This window comes from Silurus meridionalis, chromosome 25, assembly GCF_014805685.1.
Source record: "Silurus meridionalis isolate SWU-2019-XX chromosome 25, ASM1480568v1, whole genome shotgun sequence".
NCBI classification, from domain to species: domain Eukaryota; kingdom Metazoa; phylum Chordata; class Actinopteri; order Siluriformes; family Siluridae; genus Silurus; species Silurus meridionalis.
Window position 1 is genome coordinate 12,790,827 of NC_060908.1, and position 25,291 is coordinate 12,816,117.

The 25,291-nt window shown below is 38.9% G+C and overlaps 3 protein-coding genes and 1 long non-coding RNA gene across 11 annotated transcripts; 1 reads left to right on the plus strand and 3 right to left on the minus strand.

Annotated features, from left to right (window-relative positions):
• Positions 1–62: 62 nt before the first annotated feature.
• Positions 63–3,301, minus strand: LOC124378751. Its single transcript, XR_006924293.1, has 6 exons — positions 3,146–3,301; positions 2,222–2,246; positions 2,064–2,117; positions 1,592–1,666; positions 690–777; positions 63–340 (listed from the first exon to the last, which is right to left on the minus strand). It is a non-coding gene; the product is annotated as an uncharacterized LOC124378751 (long non-coding RNA).
• A 1,520-nt stretch (positions 3,302–4,821) lies between these two features.
• On the minus strand, positions 4,822–13,583 carry ehd2a (EH-domain containing 2a). Of its 4 annotated transcripts, none has more exons than XM_046838706.1 (8): positions 13,486–13,583; positions 12,113–12,427; positions 10,439–10,666; positions 9,502–9,678; positions 9,049–9,146; positions 8,027–8,439; positions 6,451–6,612; positions 4,822–5,802 (listed from the first exon to the last, which is right to left on the minus strand). In XM_046838706.1, the coding sequence occupies exons 3-8, from the start codon at positions 10,660–10,662 to the stop codon at positions 5,215–5,217; spliced, it is 1,662 nt and encodes a 553-aa protein (XP_046694662.1). In that variant the 5' UTR covers positions 10,663–10,666; positions 12,113–12,427; positions 13,486–13,583; the 3' UTR covers positions 4,822–5,214. The 4 variants fall into 4 exon arrangements, with proteins under 4 accessions (XP_046694662.1, XP_046694660.1, XP_046694661.1 ...); XM_046838704.1 differs by lacking the exon at positions 13,486–13,583 and adding an exon at positions 13,098–13,206; XM_046838705.1 differs by lacking the exon at positions 13,486–13,583 and adding an exon at positions 12,507–12,527.
• Positions 12,923–21,128, plus strand: znf541 (zinc finger protein 541). 4 transcript variants are annotated; one of them, XM_046838701.1, is made up of 16 exons: positions 12,923–13,141; positions 13,517–13,729; positions 15,905–16,112; positions 16,195–17,227; positions 17,443–17,492; positions 17,687–17,804; positions 17,944–18,075; positions 18,619–18,883; positions 19,000–19,054; positions 19,139–19,281; positions 19,394–19,497; positions 19,569–19,644; positions 19,733–19,821; positions 19,889–20,005; positions 20,506–20,636; positions 20,744–21,128. In XM_046838701.1, the coding sequence occupies exons 2-16, from the start codon at positions 13,561–13,563 to the stop codon at positions 20,814–20,816; spliced, it is 2,763 nt and encodes a 920-aa protein (XP_046694657.1). In that variant the 5' UTR covers positions 12,923–13,141; positions 13,517–13,560; the 3' UTR covers positions 20,817–21,128. The 4 variants fall into 4 exon arrangements, with proteins under 4 accessions (XP_046694657.1, XP_046694653.1, XP_046694655.1 ...); XM_046838697.1 differs by having other exon boundaries at positions 20,506–21,128; XM_046838699.1 differs by having other exon boundaries at positions 12,924–13,141; positions 15,956–16,112; positions 20,506–21,128.
• Positions 21,129–21,206: 78 nt separating this feature from the next.
• On the minus strand, positions 21,207–25,201 carry si:dkeyp-117b8.4 (E3 SUMO-protein ligase ZBED1). Of its 2 annotated transcripts, none has more exons than XM_046838703.1 (2): positions 24,964–25,201; positions 21,207–24,549 (listed from the first exon to the last, which is right to left on the minus strand). In XM_046838703.1, the coding sequence occupies exon 2, from the start codon at positions 24,524–24,526 to the stop codon at positions 21,857–21,859; it is 2,670 nt and encodes an 889-aa protein (XP_046694659.1). In that variant the 5' UTR covers positions 24,527–24,549; positions 24,964–25,201; the 3' UTR covers positions 21,207–21,856. The 2 variants fall into 2 exon arrangements, with proteins under 2 accessions (XP_046694659.1, XP_046694658.1); XM_046838702.1 differs by having other exon boundaries at positions 24,634–25,201.
• Between the last annotated feature and the right edge of the window lie 90 nt (positions 25,202–25,291).

Sequence of the window (25,291 nt, forward strand, 5' to 3'; positions counted from 1 at the left end):
TGAACTGCTGCATATATAAAAAAAAATACTAATAATAATAAAAAAGCAGAGCAGAGACACAGTTTTTGGTATTGGTTTTATTGCATGACTGTTTAGAATCTTCCAATTGGTTCATTTTTAACGAGCAAAGCAGATTTGAAGCAAACAGAAATAAAATTGTTTTAATTTGAAATTAAGTAAAAAAACAAACAAAAAACAACATTTCCTGGAGTTTGTCCATTCGGATAGCGTCATCCGTGAAAGAGCGGGAAAGCATCAAGCAACGTCCGTGCCAAAGACACTTCGGAAGTCACCATCATTGTTGCACTTTCACAGGAGTCAACAAACAGAGACGAACAAACTGAGGAGTAAATGCAATGAGAGAGAATGAGAGAGAGAGAGAGAGAGAGAGAGAGAGAGCTATGTTATAAAACAGAATTGCTATGTAATTTGATTGGTCACAAATTATACATATTCAAATTATTTATCTTTTACAAGACAAAAAAGTATTTTGTAAGGAAGGACTATTTCTCTTAAACACGAAATATTCATATCACTCACACTCTTGAGAAATTTCACCTGCCCCACCCCAGCTAAGAAAATACAGTAGTTCTCATGCTAGCAATTTAACAATTATTGGTTATCGTACTCACATTTTTCTTATATCATCCCCAAAACTTAATCATGAAAATGTATTTTTTTCCCCTCACCTCAGCATCAGCCAAGCTTCAAAGCTTTCTCAATGGCACTCTCAAGCCTGTCTATCTTCCAACCGCTGTCCACAAAGCCATCCCCGTTCTGTCAAAAACAGGCATGTGTCAGATTACATACAGGTTTTTGATGTTAACTAAACAAACTTTAGCATTACAAAATCATCACAGAACAGTACATCGAATTCTGACATGTGTGCAGGACATGCTTTAAGATTACTACAGCAGGTACACTAACCAGGTGAGAAGCAAAGGTGAGATATTGATGTGTTTATGGGGGTAGCTCACAGGAATTTAGTTTGGAATGTAGACACTATAACAGAGTTTCTACATGAGGATATGAAAATGCTGGGTCAAAAAAAAAAAAAAAAAAAAAGTTGGTACTATCTCACTATGGCTCTTTCTTTTTATATATTTGCATAACTGTAGCTGGTTCAAATAGTTTCTCTTTCTTTTAAGCTGCAAAACACCCTGATATAAACAAACCTGTTCTTCCTGAAACTGAAACAAAAGTGTCTGGATCTTGAGATTGAAACACACTGGAAGTAAATGAACCACTTTGGTGATTATATACTGCTTACAGTCACCAAACAGTAGCTCTGGAACATGGTCGAGGGGCATTTATTTATTTTCAGGATGGGGTTTGGAGCTTACCGATCCTTTTACAAGGGGATCACCATGAAACATCAGTATAAAAGATCTTCTCGTTGACTGATTTTTATCTGTTCGGACATGCAGGACAACTCCGCCCATATCCACAGAAGATAAGGGTTTGATACGTGTACAAACAAAGTAGATGGTGTGCCATGACCATGACGGAAACCAGATCTCCACCCAACTTAACATATTTTGGACTGGAGTGTTAGATGTTGTGATATGTACTGTGCATGGATAATTCGCACCTTCTTGGAGTGCACCAGTTCACCGTTCACCTCCACTTCAAACCACCCAGTTGTTGAAGGAGTGCCCTCGCTTGTCTGTGAGACAAAGAATGAAAGAAAAACCTGAGCTGATAAGTTGTTTTAAAGAGTCACCCTTCATCCAAGAATGATGAAATCTGAACAGTGTCTACTGAAATCTAAATTATTAATAAAAAAACAAACAAACAAAAAAAAAAACCTTGTAGTGTTTATCTGGTTGTACAATGTATGTTGCGGAAAGGTTGTTTCTTTAATGCTACGTTACAGAAGCTATACAAGAGGAAATTACAAAAGTTCCTCTGTACTGAAAAACCTCAATGTTGGTTTTTCCCCTTTGCTAAATCACAACGGTTTACAGTCTGACTCCCGCATTACCCGCATTGCTTTGTGATTTGCAACAACAGTAATTCACATCGTAGAAAATCCTTTCCGCAAGTGCAAAATATCGACTTACAATATCAAGGTCGCCTGGAAAATTACTCTCGAGCAACTTCTCGAGCGCTAACATCTGTGACACAAACAATGATACAACAACAATTACAAAAAAAAAATCAAGTCTAGCTTGAAATACAGAACCAAGTATTGGAATATGCAGGAAGTAATTATACATACCTTGGGCCTGTACCCTCATCCACCACTGCGGAAATAAAGGTACATTTTATAAAGATATATTTTAGGCCAATCTGAAACCGAACTTGTTACTTTAGGGTATTTTCCCCACTATCAAATGACAAATATCAAATTTTGTAGTTAAAAAAAAAAAAAACTTTAAATAACCAAGAATATGTTGTAAATAGTTTTAATCTTTCAGCTATTCTTCCAAATATTTTAACCATTTGATGCATTTGTGTAAATCAGCAGTTTCTGAGGCTGGCAATTTTAATGAAATTATCCTCTGCAACAGAGGTAGCTTTTTTGTCCTTTCCTGGGAAAAGAATTTCCTCTGGGATACATTTAAAAGTTTTTCAGGTTTGACAGACCTATTGTTATTGACTCTGTACCCTTTCCTCTGCACAAGACAACTGATGGTCTTAAATCACAAGGCAAAAAAAAGTCACCAATGAACTCTTGACAAGATACATGTAAAATGAGAACCATTGTAGTAGACTATGAGAGAATGGCATGAGTTTGCCAAGCTGTCATCAAAGCTACAAGACAACTTTGGACAATTTCGAATATAAAACATATTCTGGGTTTTTAAACACTTTTTATTTGTTTAATACACAATGCCATACGGGTTCTTTCATAGTTTGGATGTCTTCAGTATTAATGTGCAGTTGTTTTGTTATTACATAGGAAGCGCTGTGCACTGGTGTAAACGGTAGAGAGGGGTTTGGAACACGGAAACAGATTTGTCGCGTGGAAAACACGACGTGTATAGAATGTATGTGTTATGTACTATTTTTAAGATTTTTTTTATGCATTAATATTATCTAGCTCTATGAATAAATCTGCCTTTGTCTACCCGAACAGTCAAACACAGCAACGTAAATACAGTATATGGTGCATCTATAAATAACACCACGTTGCACTTACCAGTAAACGATATGTATTTTGACCACCATTTCGACGCTTGTAGCGGTTCTTGTCTGGATTAAGCACTGACTGCAGCAGACAGAAGGTGTTGAGATGTTGCCAGCTCTGGGTTTAGACGCAGGACTGACGCGATTCGGCGCTATTTCCTTTATTGTGGTTTAAGAGAGGCGGAGCAAATGGGGAAACATGGTGCTCGGCCACACGGTGGCGCCAAACACAAGCTCCAGGCGTGACTCATCACAACTTCCGGGACGCTGTAATGTCTTCTGGTTCTTAATAAAATCCGAATTTTGTGTAAACAGAATGTGTCAAAGTGTAAATTAATTCCTGACAGGAGCATGTCTGTAAATCCAATTTCTACAAACACTTGGCTTTAAGTCCCCATTTTAATTCATAGTAGTAGTTTTGTTATATATATGTATGCAATACTGCTGGCTCTCCTGACACAACACACTAAAAAATTAGAACAAACTGTATAGACGCGCCAATTTATGGACAATTTCATTTCAGATAAAACAAAAGATTTGGCTTATGACTCATCCTGTACTTGTTAAATGTCTGTCCAATCAGATGCTCTTGAAAACTCGTTTGTCCCTCCCCTGTGAACAAGTTGAGTGACAGAAAAACCCTATATGGTTCACTTGTCACTGGACTGAATACTCCTAGTGAACAAATCGACTTAAAAATCATTTGGATCATTTCCAGAATGTAAAAACTGACCCTCTGTTCATGTTTTCAGATTGAATATACTGTACATACACTATATGGACATTAGTGTTGTGGTTCTTTTCCAAAATGTTATCACAAAGATGGAGGCACACAACTGTATAGGATGTCTTTTAAAGAGGTAGCAAAAAATGTCCCCTCACTTGTTCTAGCATGACAATGCCCTTGTGCATAAAGCCTTCATGAAGATATGCTTCACGTAAGTTGGAAGTATGTGGACATTCTTGATACATGACTTTACTAACACCCTTGTGGCAGAATGTGCAGTAATCTCCAAAATCTTACCAGAAGAGTGGAGGTTACTTTACCAGCAAATGGGGACTAAATATAAAATGGGATGTCCAAAAAGCACACATGAATATTATGGTCAGGTGTCCACAAACACCATATTAAACAAACAAAAGAATTCACATTTTAGTACCAGTGTGAGGTGGTGTTTGGCTGGAAGTTGATTCTCAAGAATACTACACATGAGAAAGTCGAAAACCATTCATGATCTTATCTATGTGGTTTGCTAAGACTTCCTGCTTCACTGCCAAATGCTTCAACATACAACTTCAGCTGATGACTTTCAAACCATTTCATCAACATTCTGAAGACAGCAGTATTTCTACAAGAAACAGATAATTTGTTTTTTCGAATTTAAACAATAAAGATGAACAGAACATTTGTGTGTGTGTGTGTGTGTGTGTGTGTGTGTGTGTGTGTGTGTGTGTGTGTGTGTAACATCACAAAATCAAAATCTTTAGACATGTTATAACTTACGACCTCATGGCAGCACAATCACAGACTCATCATTTTTAAACCACCACAAAATGTGAAATCGAAAGTTATGGTGTAAAAGTTTAACCGAGGTTCATTAAGTATACAATTCAAAATCCAAGTAAATATCTGTAGAATTTAAAATGAAATGTATAAAGCAAATATTTTGCACACCCTCAGACCCCAAATTGATATTTTATTAGTTCCAATAATATCAGGATGATGATGATAAACTGTTAATTAGCACTATTTACTGTTCTTATAGAGGTTATAGTCATTGTTACTGAAGTAATGTCATAAATAAATGACATTTAGTCTAACTGCAATATATGTTAAACATTTATATGAAATGGTAAATTGTATTTGGATGTTTCTAACATGGTGCACCTGATTCACGGTAAATATGAAAACTCTTGTTGTACATTGCTGTATAATGGGATTATTGAAAAGAATATCTAATTATGTCGATTTATGTTTGAATAATAAGGCAACAATAATACTTTTACCATATGGACATGGCATGAGTTGTTTGAGTGCATAAATCCAAGAAAAACCTATCCACTCGATTAAGCTAATCGACTCTACACCCCCCCACAGTCTTTCCTGTTCTCCGTGCTCGAGGCTTTGCGTCTTCTTTTGGACGGTGGCACCAAGTCAGCAGGGAGCTTGGAAGGAAGCCCGAAGCCCTCTAACTTCACCTCAATAAGGTGGCTGGCCAAAGCAAACTCTTCGTCATCTAGCATGCCGTCTCCATCCACATCAGACAACTTCCAAATTCGACTCAAGACCGAATTTGGCAGCTGAGTGCTGATCATCCAGTCCTTCACTTTCATCCCGCTGAGCTTGCCATCCTGAGGAGACAGGTTGTAGAAGATCTCATCATATTTCGGCTTGTCTTTATAGATCACCCAAGCTTCTTTAGTGAGGTTTTCCTCACACTCTTTGTTGGGCCCTAAATAATAGAATGGGTTCCCTTCAAAAAAAGGGCCTCTGTTCATTCCAAGTAAGGGACCGCCTTGGACACCAGGCTGCTCTGCTGCTGCAAGTTCCTCTTGATGTAGAAGAGGCATCAGCTTGGCTATGTCGTTCGTCAGGAGCTCTTCCAAACCTGCTATAAATTTGGGTTTTAGAGTTTTAAACTTGGTGAAGTCATGATCCATGAGTCGTTTCTGGAAAAATAAGCAGGAAAATATAACCAATTATAAATATATGAAAATATGAATATTTAGAGGCGGGTGTCATCTAAACAGTGCCTCACTTACCCCCGAGACCACCCTCTCCTCCAAAAACTTACGGACAGTCACTTACACTTTCATATTGTAAATTGCACTACTTTTCATGCAAACTATTGTATACAATATTTATTTCCTTCTAGATTACTTCATGTCTGTATATATGTTTGGACAGTCACTTTGACTTTTACATTCTAAACTGCACTACTTTTCATGCAAAGCCACTTTACTGTAAACAGTATTTATTTCATTTATTATAGTTTATTTTAAAACTGTGTACATATTTCGTATCTGTGTATATGTTTGCTCCTGACACCAAGACAAATTTCTAGTACTGTAAAGTGCTCTTTGCTGAACCCTTTGCTGTACCTGGCAATAAAACCTTTTCTGATTCTTATTTTGAAATAATGTAACAACTCAGAATCACTTACTGATAAAATAATGCATTTATGACAAAAATAAAATTCTATTTGTTGGTCAAAGTGGCCAAATTTTTCAACAATTCGGAACGTATTCCATTTATTATAACCAATACAGGGCCAAAAGATGCAAAAGCACACTTGGTAAGATTTAGGTGCACTGTACCTGCATCTTTGCGCAATCAGGAAAATCTCCAGCCGAGATCCGATGCCGTTGTTGAAGACTCGAGAAAACGACTGGAAGGTCGTAGATCAGGTCACGTTTTTTGTTATCTCGATGAAATAAGGGCATTTTCTCCTTTAGAAAGCTAATGATGTAAGCATGGGTCTGGAATGTGAAGCAAACACAAACAGCTGTTTCAGTAATCAAAGACATCGATATTGAAAGGAATGGCGACTCTTTTCAGTGAGTCAGACCAATTGACTATCCAATAAGAGTTCTCTCTTTTGGCTTTCAAAAAGAATTTGTTTTTAACTGGACAATGGTTGAGATATTTTAATAAAAAACATACCATCTGAGGATATTCATGTTGACAAAGAATTAAAAGTTTTATCTGAATTCCTTAACAAAACCAACAGCCACATCCCTGAAAAGGGAAAAGAGCTCTTTGCTTTATCTTGGTTGTAAATCACACATCACTACTAAATGACATTTATTCCTAAACACAAAAGTCCTATGTGTTAGAAACAAAAAAACTGATATTGTATACTATATACTGCACTAGAAAATTTAATCTTGTTACATCTTGTTGTGTTATCATTTGAGTCTATGTAAATATAAAAATGAGGTGACAGGGTGTTTATGGCCGTGTTATGTTATGGCCGTGAATAAATGCAGTTTGTTTAGAGGTTAAATTAGCTTTCTTAAGAACTATTTTGCTAGCTATGTTAATTTCCCTGCTGAAAAAAACACAACAGACACATCACAGAAAATCTAATGGCTTCCACTTTAAACCATCAGATGTTAATCATTAAAACCATTAGCAAATAGATTCTATTACTCGGTATGTTTGTGTACATCATTAAATCTTAAAAAAAAAAAAAGATAAGAAAGAAACCATTGGTCCCATTAATCCCATTAAGACCATTACAAATTCTATGAGTATTCTTTTGTTTTTCAGCCGGGTTGTGATAAATGCAGATGTGACACAGAAATCTCCGTTTAAGACACTGACACACCATTTGTTCTCATATCCTCGAGCGAAAATGTTTGAAAACCAGAACCATTTGCCTGTTTTTACTAAATAATGAATAATAACCTGGAGGCCATGTATTAATATGATGTTTCCAAGACACATTAAGTCATGCCTGTTACACAATTCGTGGCTACGACCTATTGTTCTAGAGATGTTTAGTATATTAGTTTGTGGGCAAGTCTTGCACTAGCTTTGTCAATGTCCAGTATCATTCGTCATGTTTTTTGTTTTTTTTAAACGAAGCCCTTCACCCGAGGCAAAAAGCTAAAGCATTTTGTTTTCATGTTGAGAAGTCTCCTCCTTGGAGACCTTTGTTTGTCATTTCTGTAGTCTATAGGGAAATTAGGCGTGTTCCTTGGCAACAGTGAAGCAACATGTTTTTCTTAAACCTGATTGCTATCCACCAAAACTTGTTTGGTGTGTGTGCAAAACAAGCATAATCATTTATATACAGAATATAATTTATATTTGAATAAAAAGGAATAGATTGAATTTTTTTCAGATATTCTTATTTTTCTTTTTTCAGTCAAGTCTGTGTAGCCTCACCCTTGCAAGTCGTGCCCTCTTCACCAGGTCATTTAATTTTCTTAAGGCAGAGTTGCGAGGCAGGTTCTGGATCTCATTAAAGAGGTCTTCCTCCTCTCGCTCAAACAGAACACGGTTCTCTGATGTCCTGAATGGAGAGGACCAAAAGGAGCCGATGTAGACTCTTAGGACCTCCGGGGTGCAAATGACTTTGCCCAGCGACCACATCAGGCCTCCGTAAACCCGCATCAGCTGCTGCGAATCCACCATGTCGGCCTTGTTGAGCAGCACGCGTAGCTTGTCTTCGTGTCCTCGTAGGGCCATGATGGAGCGAGAGAACTCGTCCGAGAGCTCCAGTTTGTGGGCATCGCACAGGAGGATGATAAGGTCCACATGCTCAGCAAACCAGCGAAGGACTGCTGGGAAATCATAGCCTAGGGGAAGAAGTGATTTTCTAGGTGTGATTTATAGATCTGTCAAGCAGAGCTAGCAAGTAATTTTCACACTGGCTTGGTTTTTGGTGAATTATTATCATTAGGACGTGGCAGAATCTTGGAGGTCCTCAGACTCTTTGGAAACTTCATGAATTGAATGAGTCTTATATCCTAATGCTTGGATCAACCAAATGTCCAAGGACTATTTTTCTACTGTAGCAAATACATTTGTGGTGTTTTAACTTCAAAGACTACTTCTGCACTATTTAACGAGTAAAATATGACTGGGTGAACTGTTGTAGGAAAGTAATGAACAACAGGCAATGTGATGTGACCTGATGTGATCCTACCAACCTGGAGTTGATTATCTTTCTCTACCCCTTGACATGCTTTATCCCTTTAATAACTAAAGATTACAACACATTAATCTGTAGTTATTAAAAAAACAACATGCACTTTTGAACCTATAAAAGATGTGAAATGTCTTGTAAAATGTGGATTTGTACAGCTTACCAAATGGATATAGCCACATTGATTTTTCAATACATAATAAATACAACATTTCCCAGGAAACATATCAAAGTATATATTATGACTTCAATTGTTTGCCTCTGCTCATCCTTTTCTTAGTGCTAGACAAAATTCCTGGAGTGTCAATAATGCTGAGGCTTTCCAAAACCTGGTTTGGAAAGTGCACACACTGGAACCTGCAGAAACACACAAAAAAAAAGTTTTATGAATAGTAATTACATATATCTATTTTGTTTCTGCTTTCAAATGTGTCAACACTCAAAGTTACAGAGGATTTGTTAGTTAAATTTATCCCCTACTGTCTCCCATTTCTACTGTCCAAGCCTCAATTCTTCCAATGTTTGGCAACGTTCAGCCATTTTACATGCCAAATATGATGCACAACTAATCAATTTCTATACCCACCCTTTCTCAAGAGTCTGGATACATGGCCACTACTTCTGTTTCATGTTAGAATCTGCTAGAACTCTAAAACAGCCATCCATCCTACTGACTTTCTGTCACTTTTTTTTTTTACTCTCTCCAACTCACCGGTTAAGAAAGGTGGTGCCAAAATAGTTGAGCTTTCGGAAAGGCTTTTTGGGGTCCATCACAAGAGCGTTGCCTGGGACCACTCCATCAACATCACTGTGCATGATAGCAGTGAAACAGTCTGTTGTAGGTTCAGGCCCAGTTCTACCTCCTGGGTAGTCTTGCTCAAGAAGATACCTAAAAATATAGAAAATCATTATATAATCATATACAGGTTCTTTCCAACTGCTTGGAATGGAACATAATCAACAACAGGATGGGTAAATGCAAATTGATGCAAAGTATATTATTTTTTTAAAGGTTAAAACTTTTTCATTATCAAATAATACCACGTGGTTGTTTATAGTTAGGTTAAATGGTATGGGATCACCGGGTCCTATAATCAGTCATCAGTCACTTCACCAGTTACTTCCTCTTATGACTTCATAACACAGAGAAAACACAAGGCCCTGAATCCTGCAGTCGTCATTTCATACTTACCATTACAACTTTGACTGTTACAAAGCACTGATATTGGAGACTCCTTCAAAAACTATAAAGTCTCCCCACAGAAAATCTCTTGATGTGTAGGTTAACTGCACTTGGCAGAAATTTCATATTATTTATATTATTTCTATCTTTATACATTATACATATTTATATTATTTAATATTATATATGCTGTATAATTAAATCAACTCTCTTTAGAATAAATGACTACTTAATAAAATGGAAGGGAATCAAAGAGGTTAAAGAGGTAACTTAGAGAGTCACTATGTTTAAAGCGACCGGAGTCCTAGTTATTAAACATACATAGGTTATTAAACTCTTTTAGCTGGAAGCCATCTACATGTTAGCTAGGAATTTTTGGGAAGCTGTGTTCTGTGGTGCAATAGAGATAAATAAGCCTAGTCACTTTTCTCCCATTTCAAACACATATACAAGAATAGTTATTCACCTAATAAAAGTCGTCTTCCCTGTTGAACACTGACCCACCACCAGGATCATTGGCTTGTTGTCGAAGTCTGCATCTTCCAGACTGGGCGAATGAAAGTCTGCAAAGCTGTAATGCTTCTCCAGAGGAAGTAACTTCTGTCTGTAGAGAAACTTCAAACCCTCAGTGACTGTCCGGACTTCTTTAAGAGATTTCACGCCCCTGTTCTTAACTTTTTTGGAAGCCATTGAGCTGATACATGAAGAGGAGATTAAGAGGAATGAGTACTGAGAAGTGGATTACTCTGGAACAGAACACTACCACTGAAACACTTTTGGGCTTTCTTTTTTTTCCCATCACAACATAACATTTTATAATGACATAATCATATATCAAGTAGAAACAATTAAGAAAGGATTAAGAAAGCTTTAGGAAATAGTAAACAGGGAGACAGAGTTAATCAGGGAATTGTAACCTGAGATAAAGATGATCCGTTGTTTTAGGCTGAACTAATAGCTTGCAGGTGCTACAGCATGTTTGAGGGTTTAAAAAGACAACCTAATAGTACACTATTGAGTAACACAGCCGTTCAACTGATTGAGAAACTGGTCCTGCTGCTTCACAGCAATACTACAGATTATATTTAACAATTTATTTTGTATAGTGAAACAAACACTGCTAGATAACAAACAGTTTGTGTATTAGAGATGCAAGAGATGCATATAAATATATGATTTAATAAAGAGATAATACTGTACATAAACATACACAGACGTGGAGCACTGCTGTTATTTAAAGGAAGCTTGCCAGAAAGGGTCAAAAGGGCATCTGATTGAGGCTAGACGTGTGCATCAACTCATTTGGGACCCAAATAAAATGTCATGCAAGCATAAGTTTTGTATATTAATGCAGTGCAAACAAGTGTTCAGATAAAAATGTGGTACAAACAGTGATCAGGTACAACATGCATTCATTTATCCTTGTTAACTGCCTGGTCTCAATATTGCAGGGAGAAACAAACATAAACAATGGACAAATTAGAATTTACAGCATCTCTAGTTATTTTAGTGAGGTAGCTGAAGTTGAGGAACCTAAAGACATTAGACACCCATTTTATTATTATCTACAACCATACAAATATAGGCACAGAAAGTGCTATTGCCTTAAACCCATATAGTACTATATGTAGAGTTTATGCATTTCTAACCATATATTTTTAGGAGCCAAACTCTCAGAGCATTGCACCTGGAAGATGTTGTCTACAGTTTATAAATTGAGCTGTCTATAATTTATCACACAAATATATTTACAAATATACTTAAAAGGACAAATATATTTAATGTAGTTGGGTGGAGAGTGGAAATATGGAGCATATGAATGCTCCATAATTCTCTGAAAGGAGGACAAAAAAAACCCTCCTTTTTCCATGAGTTATTACAAAAAAAGATTATATAAAAAATGCAAGAAAAACTACTTTTAGATAGAAGATGCCAAACTAAGTTGCATGTTATGTGCAGGAGGTTGCTGCATTAAAAAACCTTTAAAAAAAAAGACATTTACATTTCTTTGCGCAGAAATGCATTCACACAGATTACGTTCTTATGTCATCTCATGCATGAACTGAAACTGCAAATGCTGCAGGTACAGAGAGCTGACTTAGCAGTGGAGAACTTAAACAGACGTGATGGAAAAGTTTACCTCTTTAAGTCAGGACTGCTGAGGGAAAAAAAAGGGTGCAGTTGCAAAGCTGAGATTCTACACTCAATCCACTGAGCACCTTCTTTTCTTCACCCTTCGACACAATTTTACCCAATGTCCTCTGTCTAGATGTGAATCTTACACATGTTTACATGTTTCTTCTTGCAGATTCATAAATGAAACAGCGAGAATAAGATATCCTCTTTCCTTAATTCTTCAGTCCTGGTATAATCTGGAGCCAGAAACTTGGAGGTTTCTGGTGTGTGCTCGGCTCCAGATGTTCTTTTGGGCGGGTTGTTGGACCATTCACAAGCTCTGAAAACATAGAATGACAGACATTTACTGTGCAATCAAAAAAAAGACGACAGTATTTTGCAAGTATTCAATTGCAAACCTATGTTGGTTCAGCACAGCATGGAAGTCGATAATAGCAAGGTTATACAGGTTATACGGTATCTACAAAAATTACACACTGACACATTCACTATGATGCTGATATACACCATAGAGTGTCATATTAATATTTGATAATAAATAGTTTAAAAGCTTCACACACCACTAGTTAAATTATACACATTGTTCTATAAATAGTATGCACAGGTATGCTTTTAGGGTCACATTTACAAATTTTTAACTAAAGCACACGTGATTATTTCAAACACATTTTAAAATACAATTTTATTCAGAAAAAAAAGCTTATATGGTGTAACCCTAAGAGGCACAATGGTACACAATTGTATAGGATGCCTATGAGACCCAAACTTGTGGTTTCTCACAGGCATCCAATACTATTGTGTGCCTGTAACTTTGTGCAAACTTTGTGGAGAAAACACATATGGCTGAAGAAGTCAGATGTCCATGTAGATTTGTCAACCACAAGTGCAGTTTCATATGTGCTGAGTTTGTAATAACATGCCTCCTTCAAATCTTTCTGTTACATACTATTTAGTACGCTAGTATGCTAGTGCTCAATTCACTGCCACACCTCTCCACTCTCAGCACAGCCCGGGATCTTGATTGGTTTTGAAGGTGGGTATAAAATCCACAATGCTCTAGCTATGCATAATTTATCTGCAAAATTGCAGTAATAAAATAATGAAAGGGTAATATTTAATTACAGGCTTTTACTCCCTTTTGTAAACTAGTTCATGTCTAAACTAGCCAATTCGAAAACGGCTAATAGCGCTAGCAAAACATTTCCAAATCAATGAATTTACATTAATGCCATTTTTCTCAGACGCAGTTTTCCAGAGCGACTAACAATTATCACATTCATACAACTAAGCATATCTAAGGGCCTTGCTCAGGGGCCCAGAAATGGTAACTTAGTGTGGCTGGGATTTGAACTCACAACCTCTGGAGCTTGTGCTTACTGATATTTTCTATATGCTAATGTTGTTGCAGTATGGCTGCTAAAAAATAAAGCGAGCTCGAGTCGGTATGCTGTTATGGAGGTCATGGAGTCTTCAGATATAAATCTGCCTCTGCTTTCTGAAAGTGAAAACCTTCCCGATGGTGTGATTGTGATCAGTCCCTTGACTCCATCACTTGCCTCCCTTCCAGCCCAACAACAGCAGCTGTGGGTGGACACTGAGTGTGAAGTGAGCACTAACACTGGTAAGGAGTTTTTATTGTTCTTGGAGACTTAAAGCTGAGGTCTAATGCTATTTCATGCATGTTGAATTGTTTTCACTGTTTGAATTCTCATGCTAAACATTGTCAAAGTAAACAAACTAAGATTTGGGCGTATGATGGGGTATTTCTGTAGCAAATACGCCCCTGGGTTTGTATAACTTCTGGAAAGTTTTTTTTTTTTTAGTATTACCATTCATGACGTCATGAAGGACCGAATTCCTTGTATGGCCATTTCTCCATTCAGTCATCAGTAGAGAGGCACAGGACTTGCTCGAGAATAATTTGATTTTGGATGTGAGGGAAGATGAGCTTGTTATTTTACCATATAGACACGTCCTGCTGCAGTCGTTGCTCCTGCTGTTCTTGATGTTTAATTTCAGACTCGTGATCCGATTCTGGATCAGATTTGTACGACTGGATCTGATTGTGAGCCATAGTTAATTTAAGACTATAAAGTTGTTGTTGCTGTTATATTTATAGCAGTCACAGCTCACAGACAATCTCAACGCAAATGCTGTTCATTCGTGTGACTCTTTAGCTCCGTCCACAGCACGTCTCAACTGTTTTCGGAGAGGAGCATAAAGCGGTATCTTTTTCTTTTCTTTTTTATAAATCTGATCAAACTAAAGTCTCTTCAGAAATATGAGGGGTGTAATACTACTCAGGATTAACATTAGATTTGCCAAATTGTGTGTTATTTGATTTACTGTTTGCTATTTTTTGCCAATTGAACTAAAATATTGACACTCTTAGCTACTCAATAGCACTCATTAGCTAGCTATAGTATACATGTTTTAGCTATTTTGGCTGGTTAATTTTTGGCTGCTCCCTTTAGGGGTCGCCACAGTGTATCATCCGTCTCCATACTACTCTGTCCTTTACATCTGCCTCTTTCATATGAACCACCTGCATGTCTTCCTTCACCACATCCATAAACCTCCTCCGTGATCTTCATCTTTTCCTCCTTCCTGGTGGCTCCATCCTCAGCATTCTCCTACCGATATACCCCATGTCCCTCTTCTGCACAAGTCCAAACCATCTCAATGTGCTGTTCCTCTAATAAATTCATTTTTAATCCTGTCCAACATCTTGAAAATCTATTTTGTCTATTTAAGCAAAAACTCCAATATGCTAGTCAGTTAAACCGACACATCGAGTTTCCAACAGTTCCCATGTGTTTTCACAAACGTTAATTTTGCATTTGAAAAGGATAAATGCAAATAATTTGGGTTGTACCATGCGGTATTCACTCCATTGAGGTAACAGGGCTTTATCATGGATTTATTTGGGAACACACCTCGATATACTCTGCACCCTGAGAATGGCCATTTGAAATGAAATATGAACAGGAAACCAGCATATATATATATATATATATATATATATATATATATATATATATATATATATATATATATATATATATATATATATATATATATACAGACCAAAAGTTTGGACACACCTTCTCATTCAAAGAGTTTTCTTTATTTTCATGACTATGAAAATTGTAGAGTCACACTGAAGGCATCAAGGGCTATTTGACCAAGAAGGAGAGTGATGGGGTGCTGCGCCAGATGACCTGGCCTCCACAGTCACCGGACCTGAACCCAATCGAGATGGTTTAGGGGTAAGCTGGACCGCAGAGTGAAGGCAAAAGGGCCAACAAGTGCCAAGCATCTCTCGGGGAACTCCTTCAAGACTGTTGGAAGACCATTTCAGGTGACTACCTCTTGAAGCTCATCAAGAGAATGCCAAGAGTGTGCAAAGCAGTAATCAAAGCAAAAGAATCTACAATTTTCATAGTCATGAAAATAAAGAAAACTCTTTGAATGAGAAGGTGTGTCCAAACTTTTGGTCTGTACTGTGTGTGTGTGTGTGTGTGTGTGTGTGTGTGTGTGTGTGTGTGTGTGTGTGTGTGTGTGTGTGTATATATATATATATATATATATATATATATATATATATATATATATATATATATATATATATATATATATATATATATATATATATATATAGTGAGTGAGTGAGTAAGAGAGAGAGAGAGAATAAAATTGGCAGCATAAGATGAAATATTTATAAGCTAACATTTGATAAAATGACTAACTGCACGTTTCATCTCTGACCTTTGTCTGTGTCTTATTTGGAAAACAGGTAAACCTTTCTTAGTGAAAGCTTTTGACACAAGCGAATTCTTTTCTACAGAGGGAATGCAGAGGGGCAAAGTTGCACACAAGTGTTCAAAGTGCAGTAAGGTTTTTGAGACCAGGTACACTCTCCACAGGCACTTGCTTACCCACCAACCGGAGAGATCCCACGCCTGTAATGTCTGCCAGAAAAAATGTAAACGTCACGATCTGCTGTGAGTGGAGCTAACTATCATGTATAGCTAAACAAAAATTAATCAGAGCTTTTAACATAACACTACTTGTCATTCTCCATAGCATTGGCCACATGCTGACTCACAAAAAGAAGAAGGATTATCGTTGCTCTCATGTTGGCTGCCAGAAGATGTATTGTGGCTATAAATCACTCCAACGACATTGCGCCACACAACATGGTGCATCCCTCCTCCCTTCATTCACCCGTAGCAGCAGTATAAACACCCAAACATGCCCACCTCTGTTGGAGCCTCCTACGCTTCCTGCAGTGAAAGATGGTGCATCAACCTCAAATGACTTCCATTCTTACTTATTTCCAACCAAACCTCGTTCTGCCTTTCAGTTTGAGGGTTACACTGGCTGTGGAACCAGTTACACCAATTACACACTGTCAGGAAATCCCACCTTCAGCTGCAACCCACAAGACTCCAACTTATCGAAACTAAAACTTTCTGAGATCCCTCAGTCTTGGAGCCTAACAGCTGATGGTGCTTCCTGCAGTTTTGACAGTGCAGTTGGATTGTCAGAATCTCATAGTACGGAGAAGTCGAACCAGTGGGCATCAACCGCAATTCTTGGGGGTAGTGTGGTGGGCCCTGAAGAACCAGAAACTGTCCATACTTGGGAATGTAACTCCCAACAAGGAGTTCTAACAAATTTCCAGGCACAGAAGGAGGCACCGACCAGGCAACCCAACAAGGGTATTAGAATGAGAATGTGTTGTCAGCCATCTTCTGCTTTCACCAGAAACAGTCAGGCAGATTTGTTGAAGCTCAACATGCGTCCACATGAACCTCAGAATAATCAGCAGGTGCCTCTCATGAGGGGAGTTGCATCATGCTCAAAATTAAATATTGTTGGTTCATCAGCACATCAGATAGAACCCATCATTCCTTCTCTGTCACCTGCAACCAAGATAAAGAAGAAGAGACTACAGAAGATCTTGAAGCCTGCTAATATTCCCACTCCTCCTCTACCTTCTCCTAAACCCACAACTCAAAGACGGCCCAGAGCCTGCACCGCTGACCTTGTTTCCCCCAGCCAGGTAGCAATGGCATCCTTTAGTAAAAAGACTGCCCCTGCTGACACACTCAAGGTATTGCAATTTCATACACAACGTAGTTGTCATGCTACAGCTTCAGGGTTCAGGGATTAAACCTGATCTTAAAATACTGTTCCTGTGGAATATTTCTGTGATTTTTGTCTATTCTCATGAAAAGTTCTAATAATTCCAAGTGCATATGCAGAGTTTATAGCTCATACTGAAAAGTGGAAAATTCTGTGTAGTTTAATTTGTCCATCAATGCACAGGGAGGAAGTGCTACTGCAAAGGCAAGAAAAGGAAAAGAGTCTGGTGAAAGGTCAGGATTTGTGTCTTATAGGGATAGTATAATTGAATGATTTAACCTTTGACCTTTATGTGAATAATATTTGAATATTATACACACATCTATTTTAGCGTTAAGGGAAGATAGGCTGAAAAAATAGGCTCATATATAATATAGGTTCACAGAAAATTGACTGACTACACTGAATTGGTTTGTTTTTTTCTCAGGATCTATCTAAAATACCCACCTAGGAAGCATGAACAGTTCTCACCTTCATGTCCTCAAGTTCCAACAACCTCCTGCAAAATAGATCAGCTTTTAATGGACCCAATATCCACACCAAAGGTGAGGTCTTTTTCTTACTACAGTCTTAGATAATTCCTCTCAAACTATGAAGCAGGGCGCTTTTGTGTGAAATGTTCCTTTTATTGCTGTGTAACGTTTCTACAGATATCCAGTTCATTTGATATTTTTTCTGTGACAGTTTGGGGGAGTGGGCATGGCTGGTTTTTGCTACCAGGCAGACCGAGAAGTCCAACAATCCCCCCTAGTCATCCCAGTTTCTGTTCCTGTCTCAAGCAAAGAAGCTACGTTAAGCAAAACCTCTGATCCTACAGTAAAAAATCTATACTTCTACCATAATATATGGTTTATTTTGAATTGTGTTGGGTAGAGGTCGACCGATTAGTGGATTTTTATAACACTGTGTATAAAATAGTATTCAGTATCTTTATTACAAAAATAAAAAAAACAGTACTGATTCATGAAAATGTGCTAAATGAAATAAATATAAATTAATAAATATTGAGGAAAATAAAATACATGCATTCAAAGGAAAGAAAACACAAATAAAAACAGTGACATCCAAAACAAGAAACAAGAAAATTTAAAATTTAAATAAACAGCACATGATGTCAGTGATTCGCCTCTAGAGGCCACTCTTGTACCGTATAAGGAAACCTGGACAAAGTAACGTTACGGATTTTTGATGATAGCTGACAGTTCAATCAAACAACAAATATATTGCTCGACTTCTAGTGTTGGGTATGGCAAATAAAATTCATTGATTAACCTAACATTATTTCCATTTTTTTAATTATTGCTTTATTACTGTACAACAGTGTTCGCACAGTGTACACACTAATTGATCTCCCTGCAGATCGAGAAGCAGCACAATGTCAAGAAGTCTCGTCATCCTGGTCATCTTCAGAACTTGATCACACCCGTCCAAGTAGCAGGAGGTTACCCGAGTCAGCTACGTTCACCCATCTACCTCGCCGACCACCTGCTGAACTTTGATCCACCTCCCTACACGCCTCCTCCAATGCTAAGCCCTCTACGCACAGGAACGGGGCTCTATTTTAACACTCTACCCCAGTGCCAGCCCAGTTTTCCCCCACCTAACATCTATTCCTCTTTCCTGGGTGGGTAACTAATATCAAAGGTGGTGTTTGTTTCTCAATAGTATCCTAAATCTCAATAGTTTAATTCTCAACAAAAAGTTTAATTCTCTAATTCTTACCTGCTGACTTCTCTCCAGATGGTAAAGATGGGATCTCTTTAATATTGGACAATACAGTCACCAACATAGAACCGTGAGTTCTATCATTTCTATAATTTCTGATTTCAATCTCCCACCACATATTATTTAGCCTTTTTATTTTTTTATTTTTTTATAGCAAGATCAACGTGGGTTCCCGTTTCCAGGCTGAGATCCCTCCGTTGCGCAATCCATTGCTTATTCTGTATGATGAGCACCCTGCGGATCTCACCTGGGCTCCATGGGGAGACCTGCCCAGTAATCCCAAGACACAGCAGAAAGGTTTATTTCTCTCGCACTGTTCTCAGAAGAATCTATTCTCAAAGCTGCATTAGGTACTTTTTGTTCAGCAGCAGTATTGAGAACTGAAATAGTGTCCAAATTTGTGCCACAGTTACAGAATTCTTAGCCATGTGCTGTTCAAGTGTGCTACCAGGAGGAGGTACAAACACCGAGCTTGCACTTCACTGTCTACATGAAGTCCAAGGAGACATTTTAGTAAGTGTAATAAAGGCATTAAAGTCATATTGGCCAGCCTTAGAGTTTAAATTAACTTTATTTTGTACTAGGCTGCACTGGATTTGCTCTTAGTTAGAGGAGATTATCGGACTTCATGCCACCCACTAAGTGACTATCACTACACAGGTATTAAAATACATACAAGGTTTCCGAAGTATTTTCTAGAGCTCTGTAGTTTCATCTGTCATCTCTCATACTAAACTTTAAACACCAGGATCCGACCACTGGACTGCTCAGGAGATGAGACTTTTCCAGAAAACTCTGCTCAAGCAAACCAAAGATTTTCAGTTAATTCATCAAATGGTAAGACCATCTAAAGGCCATAAACCTGGTGTAACAACTTTCATGGTAATTTTTTTTTTTCTTATAGTTGCAGACCAAATCGGTGGCTCAGTGTGTGGAGTATTATTACGCCATGAAGAAGGTGAAGAAGTTCAAGCAGCATTGGCGAGCAATAAAAAAGGCTGGTGATGCTGGAAAGAATCCTGTACGTTTATATGTTTTTATTTAGGTACATACACTATATGGACAAAAGTATTGGGACATGACTTTTCCAGCCATAGGTGGTTCATTTGCAAAATTGTTACTACAATGTTGGAGGCACACAATTGTATAGGATGTTTTAGGATGCGGTCGCATGAAATTTGACTTCATTAGGAAAACTTGGAGATGATGACTTGGAGAGAGATGGGTTGCTGTAGAAGATCTTGCTATAGAGCTCTGACCTCAACCCCTTTCTGAACAGAATGCTGACTGCACCCAAGGCCTCCTTACATCACCTACCTCAGTATCTGACTTTACTAGCACCCTTTTTACTATATATATTATATTATTCCACCTAATGGGGAAAAGGGTGTTTAAAAAGCATGTAAATCTTACAGTCAGGTGTACACAAACTTTTGGTGATGTAGTTTGTGTGTGTGTATGTATAGCGTATGGTCTAATTGAAGCATTCTTAAAGAAATTCTTTAAAACCTTGCGTTGTAGGAGTCCCGTAGAGTCACAGTCGAGCAGTATGGTGATAAAACTGGAGGCAAGAAATCTTTAAACACACCAAAGGGAAAGCTCATTGGATATTCTACCAAAAACTGGGAATATACCTGTGAGGAGTGTGGCAGGTCAGGAAATATACATTATGATAGACATTTCCCGTTCTATTATATATTTTCTTTTGGTTTCATGAAGTCAATTATATACACATTACCTCCGTATGTGCATGTTTCAGGGGTTTTCATAAAACAAGGAGTCTCAGCGCTCACATGAAAGCCCATCAGCAGCAGGAGAGTAAGTGGTTTTAATAGTAGGGACTAATATGGACTGGAAGCAAGGTTAACAATCAGACAAGGTAGAGGTCAGTTGGAGTTAGACCAGAGATTAAAAGAGCTGTCACCATACAATCCATCAGAAAATACTTTTAAAATGCCATGTTATTAACATAATATGAAAGGATCTGTTTTTGTTCAAATATCCAAGTCATAGAACTAAAGGGAAAAATTAACTGTTGTTCAATACCAGTTCTTTATACTTTTTGTTACAGCATTAAAAACAAAATCTTAGCTTGAATTTTTCACTGTTTTGAGTAAAAAATAAAGTGCCTGCTGAAATATCAATTCACGAACAGCTCTTTACACACCCACATGTGATATCCAATAACTGTTCCCTGCCATGACAGTAGTTGCACCTGAAACTTGTTTGTTACAAGCTTTAATTTGACATGCAGTTTATGGATTACATCTTGATCAGCTGTTACATTTAAGTTACAAAACATGTCATTTTGTACATGAAATAAACAAGAACTGTTATAATGCATGCATGAAGTTGGCAATCCTTTTTTTTTTTTTATCACACATTTGAAACTTGAGTAATGATCATTTGAATGAAAAATACACCAGGACTGTACCCTGTAACTGAACACATATCACTTACATGGTATTGAGCAGGCACATAAAATTTAGCATAACATAGAATACCCCAGAGTTCCTGGACAATGTCTAGAGCGTTCTCCAGAACTCCCAGAGTCCAAACACTAAATAAAAAAAAGGTAGTGTAATAATTTTCTTCCACGGAATATGGATAGGCATTATTTTGAATCTGCGATGACAATTTCGGTGGTTATTGTAAATAGGTTTTAGTAGCTGCACAACTGTTAAACTGTCAAAAATAGTCAATGCTTATTGATCGGGTTTTTACAATGACAAACCCCAAAAAGCTATATATATATACTTGATAAAAATAAAGACTTAAAGTACTGATTTCAATACATTTTATACAATTCAGTATTACAAGAGTGCATTGAGAGATTGGTGTCAAAAATCAGCAATTGCCACTATTCTTCAACTTAAACCTTATTATCATAGGACACTAAAGTCTGATACAGACTGTCCCTACTTTGGTTCCCACTCAGATTACTGTTACGTTCATTCTCTCGGTGTCCTGAAAGTCCACCCTTAAGCTGTTCTACATAATCACAGTTCTGATGAAGAAACAATACTTGGTCAAGATGTTTGGGCCCTAGCATGGCTCTCCTGTGGGCCACAGGCGATTCCCTTGGTGCAAAAGCACGATCAGCAGGAATAGCAGTAGCTGGGATGGAAAGATATTTTCGTGCCAGTCGGGCCACTGCGGGAAAACGGTGCTCTTTGTTACGCCACCAGTAAAGAGGCGAAAGGCTACGTTTGCACAGAGGCTCTGCTATGTAATTCTCCAGCTGCTGCTGGATTTCAGGCATTCGTTCAGTAGGATCCTCTCCTAGAAGGAGGTCATACATGCTTTGAGGAACAGGGGTTATTCGCATTTGAGGGGTGAGCTGCTTATCACATGTTAGTGCAGATGACAGTCCAGCCACGTTCGCTGCATTTTTACGCCCAGTCATCGCTTTGGAAGGTGATGTCAGAATAATATTTTCATTCATGTGTTCTGGAGATGAGACAGCTCCAAAATTCTCATTCTGCTGAAGTTCGATGCCGTCACCTTCTTCTGCGCATGAGGCACATGACTCAGGGGAATCCAATGATGCTACTGCGGGGATTGGCAATTGGTCATCCAATCCCATAACAGCGGGTTCCACTGCAGTCTCATTCTCTCTCACTTCCAAACCCCGGTCTATATCTTGGTCCACCTCAATGTCGTCTCTGTAAGCCTGAACAGATAACAGCTCTTTGACTTTGTCATGCAGCTTACTGCGGGCATGCGGGCTGAGAAATCGCATCTCCTTAAATCTCGGGTCCAGGAACGATGACAGTACAGCAGGACTGTCAAGCAAAGATTCCTCGTCACTCAGTCTCCATCGCTTCTCCATTCCAGCACGGATCCTTTCCATGACGCCCCTGACCACGGGGCACCTGCACTCGGCCATGTTCTGCCCCAGGATTCGAGACACACCTTGAAGACATGGCATTAAAGAAGAAATCGAAGCATTGATGTCCTCGCTCAGGAAAGCTGCTGCAATGCGTACAGTTCTTAGCACCGGCACTAATTCGTGTAATAAACGCCACTGATGATCAGCCAAATTAGGTGCAGCCTTTTGCTCTTCCAGCACCGAGCTAACTACCCATTTAAGCTCCAACAGTCTTTCACACATGTCAATGGCTGTGGCCCAGCGTCCTGGGTCATCCAGAACCAGCCGTGCTGCACCTTTATTGGCAGCCTCTGCTTTCTGATTTAGAGCTGCTGCAGCGTTAACATTATGTTGGAAGTGCAGAACAATGCCCCGAGCATCCGCAAGCGCCTGTCTGACTGTCTCTACATAAAGTCCCTCTTGGACACAGATTTTGAGAGCCTCCCCTGCACAAAGAATTGGTTCCCAGCCCTCTGGAAGGGACTGCATAGGAGCATGACTGGGTCCAGGAAATTGCTGCTGATAGTCCTGATCAAGTGTCATGCTTCCCTGCCGCCTGCACTCCATACCCCAGGGAGTGTCATAAACAACACAGAACACATAACTCTCAGGAAGGTGGAATTCTGACAGAACGGCTTTTAATATGTATGCAAACTTAGAAGGCCCACTGTTGTTGGTGTTGCCTTTGTATTCTGGTATTGGACGAGTATCTAAAACACAGCGGGCCAGCTGCCAGTTAGAGTCAACAAAATGTGCACTGACTGTGAGGTAGAACTGGCCACTTCCCTCAACCCCACACCCTTCCACAGAGCGCCAGTGTTCAGTGCAAATGGCCAGACAGCGGGGAGCAAGGCCAGTTCGAAGATGCTGCTGAAGGCATTGCTTGAAATTGTGGTATCGATCCCACAAAAGATTCCCAAGCAAAGAAGGTGATGGAATGGGATAATTTGGTTCAAGGCAACTAAGCAAGAGCTTAAATCCTCTCTCTCCTACCACTGAGAAAGGTTGCAGGTCCCTATAAACCATTTCCAAGATAAGATCTGTGAAAAGTCCAGCTCGCTTATCACTGCAAATCCTATTGCCATTGTTGTTGCTGCCGACACTGTTGTTGAGCGTGGTGTGAAGGTCATCTGGAGAAAACCTGTAATTTTGTTCCAAGTCCTGGCTGGGAAGTGAATTAGCATTTGACGTGCCTACTCCTCCTGCGGATCCAGGCACAAATGTCGTGCAGTTATGTTTGGCCTCACCTGCCTCGACTGATAGTTCCTCATGCTGCTCCTCTTTAACAATAACAGGTACTACCGGCTGAAAAGACCCCGTAGGCACGTCTGCTGCCGCATTAGATGTTGGGAACCTGTTATTAAGTAAAGTGGACTCAGCCAGGTGTTGATGCAACCCGGACGGGTTTGGGACATCGGCTGTGTTCGGAGGTGGGACCGCTCCGTCACGAATGCTGTGTTTCCGTCCCAAGTGCTCTCTCATCGAGGTGGTGCTGTTGTGAAAGGACAGCTGCCTCTTGCAGTGGTTACACTCAACTCGATGTATACTAAGCTGGGTGTAGTGGTCCCACACTTTGGATGTCCGACGTTCTGAGAAAGGGACCATGCGATCCATTCTTCTCCTCAGGGTCGGAGTGCCAAGACTAGGCCGCCTTCGACCTGGGAACTCCATGTGGGTGAGTTTATTTTGGTTTGCTAGAAGAGAAACAAGAAGTTAACTGTATATAGAGTCCACAGACGAATTTCTCACACTTATCACAACCATGACGAGGTTCTTACCAAAACAGAATGAATGACTGGTGTTTTATGCATACAGTATATTGTTTGTTAATTCCAGACCCAACACTGACTGTGTGACTGTGTTCATACAAATCCAGTGTGTGTTTCATGTTAACTTCATGCTTTTAGAAGTATAAAGTCATGTTTTATTGTATAAAACTTTACTGCAATGTTCTTCCGGGGATAACATGCAGCACTAAATTCACCCAACACCTCACGCGCCACTTGCACACGACAAGCGTACGTCCCTGCGTCACGCTCCAGCACGGCCACGTCAAATGCGTATTGCTATCACGTTCGAAATTCGACGTTAAAAAACAACATCAATACCTAAACTGTAAAGTTCACCAACATCACACAAATCCAAAAAGGGCCCCTTTCACATTTTGCGACCTCGACACTGGAAATGCTTCCCGCGGTTGCTCTCAGGGGAGCGGTATCAATTATAGGACAAGAAGAAAAACGAAAAGTAAAGCACGGTGTGTGTTCATACACGTGTGTTATTACATTTAGAATACTCTCTAGACAGCACCTTATACCGTATCATGGTGCTGTTTATTACTTTGTATAACTTAGGTGTAGAAGATCAGCCTTGATCAGAAATTTTCTGGTTGAAAGGCACTTATTTTTTGCGAGGGTCCCCAGTTTTCTGCGTCAG

What these genes read in the sequence shown, in the direction of transcription:
- si:dkeyp-117b8.4 (XM_046838703.1), bottom strand. Translation starts at nt 24,526, where the DNA reads ATGGAGTTCCCAGGTCGAAGGCGGCCTAGTCTTGGCACTCCGACCCTG.
- znf541 (XM_046838697.1), top strand. Translation starts at nt 13,561, where the DNA reads ATGGAGGTCATGGAGTCTTCAGATATAAATCTGCCTCTGCTTTCTGAA. An exon ending in TCCCAAGACACAGCAGAAAG is followed by an intron (nt 19,282 to 19,393) that starts GTTTATTTCTCT and finishes TTTGTGCCACAG; the next exon opens with TTACAGAATTCTTAGCCATG. An exon ending in TTCAGTTAATTCATCAAATG is followed by an intron (nt 19,822 to 19,888) that starts GTAAGACCATCT and finishes TTTTTCTTATAG; the next exon opens with TTGCAGACCAAATCGGTGGC.
- ehd2a (XM_046838706.1), bottom strand. Translation starts at nt 10,662, where the DNA reads ATGGCTTCCAAAAAAGTTAAGAACAGGGGCGTGAAATCTCTTAAAGAA. An exon ending in GGCACCACCTTTCTTAACCG is followed by an intron (nt 9,147 to 9,501) that starts GTGAGTTGGAGA and finishes GTGTTTCTGCAG; the next exon opens with GTTCCAGTGTGTGCACTTTC. An exon ending in AGAGGGCACGACTTGCAAGG is followed by an intron (nt 6,613 to 8,026) that starts GTGAGGCTACAC and finishes TTCACATTCCAG; the next exon opens with ACCCATGCTTACATCATTAG.